The sequence below is a fragment of the Vigna radiata genome, chromosome 7 (assembly GCF_000741045.1).
Source record: "Vigna radiata var. radiata cultivar VC1973A chromosome 7, Vradiata_ver6, whole genome shotgun sequence".
NCBI lineage: Eukaryota > Viridiplantae > Streptophyta > Magnoliopsida > Fabales > Fabaceae > Vigna > Vigna radiata.
Window position 1 is genome coordinate 22,238,384 of NC_028357.1, and position 9,093 is coordinate 22,247,476.

Genomic DNA, 9,093 nt, shown 5'->3' on the forward strand with positions numbered 1-9,093 from the left:
TTTACAGGGAATCATGAATGGTATTGACTTAATCTTGATAATTGATTGAATTGCATGTGTATGTCATATGATCAAGGCCATGCTTGGAAAGCCCTTACTTAGCCAAATTTTCACCCAAAGAATTCTAAATGATATACCCTTTTTGAACCTTGACCTTAAACAGTATAAAAACCCTTGTTTGAATTTATTTACCTTGAGTTAGGGTTGAGAATAATTATATGTGTTGAAAAGGTTCAAGTTTGGGGTTGAATGGGGAAAGTGAAAGGCAAAAGAAACACGAAAGCATTGAGTTCAAAAGAATGAAAAAGAAAAATGCATGTGAAAGAAAAAGAAAAGAAGAAAAGAGATAAAGCATGTAAAGAAGAACTCAATGTAAAATGAAAAAGGGAAAAAGTTGGGAATGAGTGAGATTGGTTAAAAAGATAGTGTACTTGAACTTTGAATGATGATTTAAACTCTCTTAACTCAAGGATTTTGTATTCCAGAAGAACCAATTTTCTTGATAGCCCAGGCACAATACAAGCCTTGGAAAAAGTTCTTGTGATGACATTTGCATGTGAAGATGTTAATTGTCTTAGATGAATGACAATATTGTTTTATGTGACATGTGAACAGTAGAGAGTAGAGTGACCTCCTAAACACTTGAGTGATTAAGTGAAACACTTGCTTGGTGAGAATTGTTAAATCCATGTTTACATCTATGTTTAGTAGATTGATCATTCATGAATGAAACATCTGTTGGAAAAAGATTGATTATGTGAACTAAGCTGGATTGAAAGCATGCATGCACCTTTGTAGGATTCCACTGAAATTTGAAATTGTATAATAACTTGTCATGAGAAAAAGCAGTTTTGAAAAGTGTGAACTATTTGATGAAGGAGTGGAAAGCCAAGTTTTGTCTTGTTTGCTTGAGGACAAGCAAAGTTCTAAGTTTGGGGTTGTGATAACGGTCTAAAAACCGTTATTTTCATGGTTTAATTTGATAGTAAAACACACCCTTTATGGCTTAGAATGAGCTTTAAATCAAGTAAAACACTTAGTTGAATCTCTTGAGAGTCAAAAGTTGGTTTTAGAGATATTATGCTTGTTTTGCATTGTTTTGCAGGGTTTTTAGATGAATTAAAGATGGAAGTGTAGTAAGGTGGACTTAGACCCATGAAAGAAGGAGAAAAATGATGAAAAGGGTCAAGCAAGCCGCTGAGCGCTAGAATGGTCCACTGAGCGCTCAGAGCGATTAGAGGGAAACCGCTCAGCGGAAAAACTGACTGCTGAGCGATCAAAGCGACACAAGGAAAACCGCTGAGCGGTGAATTTAGGTGCCTGGGCGGTTGTCTGTTTTTTTAGCTAGATTTTGTAAATCTTTCTGTATTCTATCTGTTATCTTTTTGGGCTTATATATAGCCCCAGTGCGAATTAGAAGGGGATTCTTTTGGCAGAGAGAAACGTCCAAAGCTATTCCACACACCTTGGAGGAGGTTCCTTGGATGCTTAGGCTCCATTCAACCAAGTTTAGGGTTATTTCTTCCATTCTTTCATTATTTTCATCTAGTTTCACCATGATTATGGTGAACTAAACCCTTTGTTGTTGGGGAACAATGTAATCTTTTGAAACTCTCATATATTCAAATTCTTATTTATTTCATATGCTTGTCATATACTTGTTTATCAATTGTTGGGTTCTCATCTGTGCTCAATGCTTTTATTGTTTAACTCATTCAGTAAAAGATGTTTGTCTTTATCAATATGGGGACGTACGGTAATATCATGAACTGGTGGGAAATTCCTTGATTATGCCAATATCGCCTAGGGATAGGGGTAGGACGGTCAATTGTAGTTGCTTCCGATCACATTGCATTATTGGTTACTAGGGGAGGCTAGGGATAGCAAGCCGGTAATTAATAATAGGCTCTTTTCACCAAGGGATTGGGTTAAGGGTAAATAAGAAAGTGTGCATGGCAATTAGATAAATAAGTGAAGTAAATAAGAAAAGTAGATATATGAGAGTGGATAAGATGAAATTGTGAACCCCAACAACACCATTCATTCACAATTTCTCAAAACCAATTGAATCAACTGCATTGCATGTTTATTTTTGTTCTTTGCATATAACCACCAAATTTATTCTCTTCTCAAGTCTTATGCGATTATGTTACATGAAAGCTAAGGCCTAAGAGTCCTTTGGGAAAACGATACTCGGACTAACCCGTTTATATTACTTGATAACGATCTGGTACACTTGCGAGGGACTTAACAAGTTTTTGGCGTCGTTGTCCGGGACTCGTGGTTTAACTTATCTAGTAGTGTAAACTGATTAAATTTGACTTGATTGTTATGTTTATTTTTTTTTCTAATAAATGTTTTCTAGGGTTTTGTGCCTAATGTTTGCAGGATGCAGTATGGACAAGACTTTGACTATATGGGCACTCAATTCTACCAAAATGATTTCAACCATTGGTGGGAACCTCACTCATACATGGATCAAAGCCAATTTGGGCAAGCTGTGCTTTTGATGGTTAACGATGTTAGTGAAGCACTTTTGAACATCAACTATTGTTTCTCTAGTTTGCATTTTGAACATCTCATAGTCCTGGATTAATGTGTTGTTTCTTACGTGTTTCACTTTGTTTGTACCTTCGTGAGTGACTCTGAGTACTTCCCACATCTCATGTGCTTTCTTACATACTGAAATTCTGTAGAACACATCAAATACAACAGCAGAAGATATCATATTTGGAGGTTTAATATCAAACTGAGCTCTTCTATTCTCCTCGACAGTGCAAGTAAAACAAGGACCATTTTCAATTCTTCCCAGATGCCTTTGTCAACAAACCCCATAAAAATTTCCATTCTAATTTTCCAAAAGGCATAATTATCACCAGTAAAAAGTGATGGTTTACTGATGGAAGTACCCTCAACATAAACTTGATTTGGACCGGCCATTTTTGAAATTAAGCAAGCTCTGTTACCAATTGTTGATAATTGGTATCGCACAGCCAAAAGGTTTGAGAAATAAGCGTGTAACGGTCAAAAACCAAGAAGGGAGGGGATAATTGGTTCTTTTAAAAATTATTATTTTCTTTAAGAACTTTTATCAAACAGTTTAAATGCTAAAGTTATAAAGTTAAAGATAAACAACACAGATGATTTTATTCTGGTTCGAATCAAAAGATTCTACGTCCAGTCGTTAATCACTATAAACAATGATTAACCTTGTTGACTAAAATATTGTTTCAGTATTACAAACAGATTAATACAAATGATAAAAGACAAAGAACACATTCCTTCGACACACAAACGGAAGAACCTGCTCAATCAACTTGAAGAGAACCGTTTCGACTTTAGACCCACTAAGCGCAAGCTTCTCCTTTTCACAAGACTTGATTTCACTAACACTTGAGAACTTCCTCAGAACTTTTTCTGTATTCTCAAATGGCTTAGTTAACCTCTTAAAGGTTTAGGAATATGTATATATAGCCCAGGGGTCAGAAAATAAAAGACCTGCTCCCAACTGCCAGTGATAATCGATTATCCTAAGTGATAATCAATTATTTGCAGCCTATGGGGTTTTCACAAAAGTGATAATCGATTATTCTGAAACGTAATCAATTATTTGCGTGCCCTGGACAATAATAAATCAAGCAGCGATAATCGATTATTTACGCGAGCAATTTCTTTCTAGTTTGGCTTGTGATAATTGATTAGTTTCCTTGATAATCAATTATTGATGCAAAGATTCACTACATACGAAATCTTCTAAGTACTTTTACATCATCACACTGAAACCTATACAATTGTTTCTACAAAATGCTTTAACATATACACAACAAGAGTCTTCAATTCTTCAACTTTTAACAACATCAAAACCTTAAAAGTAACTTCAAGATACTAATGCTCCTCATTGGTAACACTTGTCATGCTATAACAAGTTTTTGAAAATGTGTCATATTAAACTGGACTTGTTATGATAGGATTTCAAAAATATGGCTTACTATGACAGGTTTTCGAAAATATGTCATAATAAATTGGATTTACTATGATTATTACTTTTCATAGTAAGTTAGACTTATAATACATGTTTTTGTGATGTCCTAGTATGACTCTCACAACTATGAACCCATAATACCTATCGTATTATTCAATTATATTCTAAGTTTATGAGCAAGAAAGATGAAACAAGTTTTGAAAATCATAGCTAAGTTAACAATATATTATTGTTTATTTTTAGCTATAAAAATTGTAGTGATGCTAAATCAAGAAGAATGGAAATAAATAACAACCTTTATCATGATTGTATATATTGATTGTAATTACAATTTGTTGAGAACATCGTTTCTTATTGAGACATACTTTATTGTTGATGCCTAATAAGATATCGTGATACTAGTACAATTAGGTATTTATTTACAACAACTTTATTATGTATCCTGTATAGGAGTCCTCAATATTAGATTTAGTGACTTTGTCTCAAATTTACAAATTTAATATAAATAGACAACCCTTTTAGGCTTTAACAATAATTTTTTAAATGTTATGAAAACTAATATATGTTGTAGTGTAATAATATACCATTTTGTCATAGAACTTTCTCATTCATTTTCTCACCAATTGCATGTATTATATGATATCTTGTGCACATATATATATGAATAAAAAAAAAATATGTTCATTTCATGCACAGAAGATAAGAAGGTGATGTTCTCAGTTCCTACTACCAAAGATAACAATTGAGGGCCTTAACTACCTCAATAATTGGCTAATAATTTATTTTCTATTTTGGACGGCACATAAATTTTTGTTTGTATATTTTATATCATATAGAGCATGCAATATATGTAATTCTCAGGCAGATTAATTATATTTATTTATTAATTTGTAGTGGCCCTGCACGTGTGTTTAAGCTTTATTTTGGGATTATAGTTTATTTTTTCCAATAAGTTTCGACATATATTTCCATGTTCTGTCCCAAACAAAAATACTAGATAATACAACAATGTCATCCGCTAGAAGTTTCCCATTTTTCTTCCACTGAATTTCTAGCTCATACTTCATTTTCATGTAAAATTAAAATTTATATACATCCATCACACCAAAGTTTTTTTTTTTTTTTTTTTTTTTAAAGAGAGAAAAAAGAAGAAGCAAAAAAGCATGTGCAACCACAACACAGTGTGAAGTTTTGAAGTCTCTTATCAGCCACATTTGTTCTGCAATAGGAAGAACTCACAGTAATGAGTCATAGCCGGAAGCTAGATCGTTTTGTCCGTACAAAATCATCAGTGGTGGAAACCTCAAAGGGTGTTTTAATTTGGTCGAATCTTTCTGATAAGAACAAGCTTTGCAAATTTTTCATGAGCTTCGGTAAAACCGTGACTTCTGCCGTAAACAATGCCTTAACAGGTCTGTGATCTGATAGTTTTGATTCAGTTCTAGTGTACTGAACTTGCTTTAGACCCTCTCCATGCCACACTATTCGATCGCACCTACGTTAACAACAGAATATAATCTTAACAAAAAATACATGTAAATTTCGAACACATTTTTATATTTATTATTTAATTAAATTTTACGTATATCATAAATTTAGATATTTTTAATTGAGTTTTGATTAATTTTTTTTATCTATTAAGTACTAGAAAATTGAACATTTTTTAAATGATGTAGTTTAGCTATGTGATCATTCTCATATTTTATTGAAAAATGTAATATTTTGTAATTAATGTACAAAGATATTGTCATTTGTCATTTTACGTTAATCTCCATATCATATTATATTAAGTACAAAATTTGACATTTTTTTTAATTCGTGGAAACAAATAGATAAAGCGATGACATGTCATTCTGTTAAAAATAAATAAATTACAAATATTCAATTAAAACTATAAATATATTGAAAACTCAATAAATAGTAAAAAATTAATAAAAATTTAATTAAAAAAAATACCTATATTTATAAATCAGTTTAAAACTTAATTAAAACATAATTAAGGCTAGATTTATGTTTTCTCTTACCATGCTGGTGCTCTTCTTTTCTCTCCCTTTTTCCCTTGATAGAAACAACCATAGTAAATGTCTGAATTCGGACAATATTTGTAGGTTGGTGCAAATTTTATTGTTCCTTCATGCCACCCTCTCATCGTGTTTCCACTCATTAGCTCCATTTTTAACTTCATTATTATTGAACATAATTAAGTTAGAAAATATTTTAAAGGATTAAAATTCAAGAACAGTTCGAAGTCTCAAAGTATATATATACCTGATCATTTTCTAATAAGGAATCCCAGTCTCCTTTTTCAACAAGAAAGCGTGTGGTTTCTTCTGGTAGAGAAATTCTGTAGTTTAAATCTCCAAGCAATATTACATGACTGCACAACCCCACCAGTGGTTAATTAATTTAGGTTCCTAAAATAATACAACATATTGCACATCATTCCAAGTACAATACAACCAATTATATGCAAGTTGAAGATATTATATTATATTTCCTTCATGCTTCACTGGTCAATATCAATTCTATTTTTTTAACACAAATGTTTCAATTAAAGAGAATAATACAGATTAAAGAATGTAACCAATATCTATTCCCATTAAAATTAATTCCCAAGTTTCTTATGTACCACTTCTTTTCAATCTCTGAAGTGAAATAACTTTGAAATTGTAGCTCAGTTTAAAACATTAATTAAACCAGCGGAGAATAACATACTAATATTTTGAGGGCATGATTTCTGTTGGACATATTCAAAGTCCAAGATTATGTCATTAATGATGCTTCTTTCAGTAAACACATTATTTATTCCGAGAACCAACAAACCAAATGAAACAATGCATTTAAAATTTGCACCTTGTTTACATGTTTTTTTTTTTTTTTTTTGTCTTGGGAAAGGACCATGTTAATTAAATTAAAGGCAAGGGGGGCAACAATATTAAGAATGAGTTTGTTGGACTGTTTCAAAGTTCACTTACTCATGGTCAAGAATGGTTCTTGGCAAATCAAACAAAGGCCCTCTGGGAAAGCTTGTTCTGGAAAAAATTTCAGTAACATTAGAGTTTCTGTATTTCTCATCCCCTTCTCTGCCACCAGAAGCTAAATGACTGCACACAAAGCAGAAGCTTGTTTCATGTAACTGAAATCTCACTGATACAGAACCCTGCAAGTAGGATTTTAGATACCAATTCTGACGTGAGCTTAGACATAAAAAAGGGTTTATACATACATCATATATTTGGACATATGATAGTTGTTTATGGCTTTTCTACAACGATTTTTCTGCTCATTTCAGTTTCTAATCATTCTCACAATAATTTTAGTTTAAGGCTGTGAATGATGCTTATGAACAATCTCTTATGTGATAAACTTTTACCCAACCTAGTTGTCTAGTGCCTTATGTGCTTTGCAAAAGATTGATGTTGACAGTGATGATTGTGAGAGTATAGTAGAAAACAAATACGTATGTTGAGGTGCAAGAGTAACATCAGTTCAGTGGGGTTTGCTGGGTTACCTTGTTTCCTAAGCACCCCATTATGCCACACCCTACACATGACACACTTGGATGCCTAATGAATGGATAAAGATCTCTTCTTGTCCAGACAGATATGAATATTCCAACCATTTGCTTGCTAATGATGCATTGAACATCATGTTGGGCTTCACAGAACTTAGCTGAATTTTCTTTCTCATTCAGACTGTTATTCTGCAGATTTTCACCATCACTTTGATCTTTGCCCCCCTTATATGATTTCTTGTTCAGAGCTTCCCTGATTATGGAATTCCATTTCATGGAAATATCATTGTTTTCTGATCCCAATACGTTTGATGCTTTTAGAGGCACTATTTCTTGAAACCTGGAGTAAAAATAAACATAAAAAAAATAGCCATCAAAGCTTAAGTTTCTTTACTCATATTAGAAAACGTTTTTTCTAAGCTAGAAAACCTGAAGCATTTCTGATAATACCCTAGTATATAGATGTCACAAGTCTCGTTGCATGTCTCCAATAAATCATCTATATTCAAATCTTCTTCTGGTGCAATCCCACCTACGTTCCATGTACTGACAAATACCCTTAACATGAAGTGAAATACACTATATCAGAAAATTTGAAAGGCAAAAAAAAAAAAATAACAAAGAACAAAACCATAGAATCTGAACAACCCAGAATAGAACTTAACTTAATCAGGCTTGGAAGCCGTTTGGATACAGTACTTAACTGAAAAAGGTTTAATATTTCCAGTAAAGAAACTCAGGAAAACTCTTAGCTACTATCCAAACAGACTTGAACACTGCAGTTTTATATAGATTTTCAATACATGATGCATAAGATATAGGAAGTACCTACATAAATAAACTACAAGAGAAGGATAATTTTGTTCTTACTTGCATTTTTGTGTGCCCTTGTGATCATTATGAATAAATTTTGGGTTGTGATCAAAGTCTACAATACCCAGCAAGGGTTCTTTAAAACTAGGAAAATCTGCTATAAAATCGCTGCTTCCTAGTCGCTTCTTGAATATCTTATTAGCCACTAATGTAGGCCACATGTCCAAAAGCAATTTGCATACACAAAGTGAGAGGTCTATAAAATTTGACAAATGAATGATTGGGAGAAGATGATATAACTAGAGGTGTTCACTGCTGCTTCCTTTGCTGGCATGGCATAATGTGGTGTTATTAGAAACAGAAAGCATTATATAGAAGTCCCAAAGTAGAAATAATAAGGAGAAACGGAAAAAAGCATTGTGTTGTGCAGGTTGAAGAGGAGGAAGGGGTTTCATGTGACGTAAAAGATGATGCAGCTTTGCTCCATAGATCGTCATATACATATTTGAAATATATATGAAAGTTGTCCCCATGGGAGAGAGATAGAGAAAGGTAGAACAGAACATGGGTCTACCCTTCTTACAAATTTGAATTTTTCTGTTTGTTGAGTAGATTTTAAAGGATATCTTAATGTTTCCCAAATTTAAATTGTTGAAGATTGATGCAAGTGGAAGTGTGGTCCATAACAAAATAGGCAAGTAGATAGATTACTAGTTATTATTGCCCCAATCTATAGATAGTCAAGTATTTTGCTGACATGTCAATAAAATATGACAACTTTCTT

At 32.7% G+C, this 9,093-nt stretch overlaps 1 protein-coding gene across 3 annotated transcripts; it reads right to left on the reverse strand.

The window, feature by feature from the left end:
- Positions 1 to 4,926: 4,926 nt before the first annotated feature.
- LOC106767654 (type IV inositol polyphosphate 5-phosphatase 9-like) lies at positions 4,927 to 8,880 on the reverse strand. 3 transcript variants are annotated; one of them, XM_014652589.2, is made up of 7 exons: positions 8,367 to 8,880; positions 7,947 to 8,054; positions 7,494 to 7,836; positions 6,958 to 7,142; positions 6,251 to 6,359; positions 6,007 to 6,161; positions 4,927 to 5,477 (listed from the first exon to the last, which is right to left on the reverse strand). In XM_014652589.2, the coding sequence occupies exons 1-7, from the start codon at positions 8,528 to 8,530 to the stop codon at positions 5,231 to 5,233; spliced, it is 1,311 nt and encodes a 436-aa protein (XP_014508075.1). In that variant the 5' UTR covers positions 8,531 to 8,880; the 3' UTR covers positions 4,927 to 5,230. The 3 variants fall into 3 exon arrangements, with proteins under 3 accessions (XP_014508075.1, XP_014508074.1, XP_022640194.1); XM_014652588.2 differs by having other exon boundaries at positions 7,926 to 8,054; XM_022784473.1 differs by having other exon boundaries at positions 7,926 to 8,272; positions 8,367 to 8,458.
- Between the last annotated feature and the right edge of the window lie 213 nt (positions 8,881 to 9,093).

Bases quoted from the DNA above. Each gene is read 5' to 3' on its own strand.
- LOC106767654 (XM_014652588.2), bottom strand. From the start codon at position 8,530: ATGTGGCCTACATTAGTGGCTAATAAGATATTCAAGAAGCGACTAGGA. The intron at 8,055-8,366 runs GTAAGAACAAAA...CTTCATGTTAAG, and splicing joins AAGGGCACACAAAAATGCAA to GGTATTTGTCAGTACATGGA. The intron at 6,360-6,957 runs GTAAGTGAACTT...GGGGTTGTGCAG, and splicing joins AGAACCATTCTTGACCATGA to TCATGTAATATTGCTTGGAG.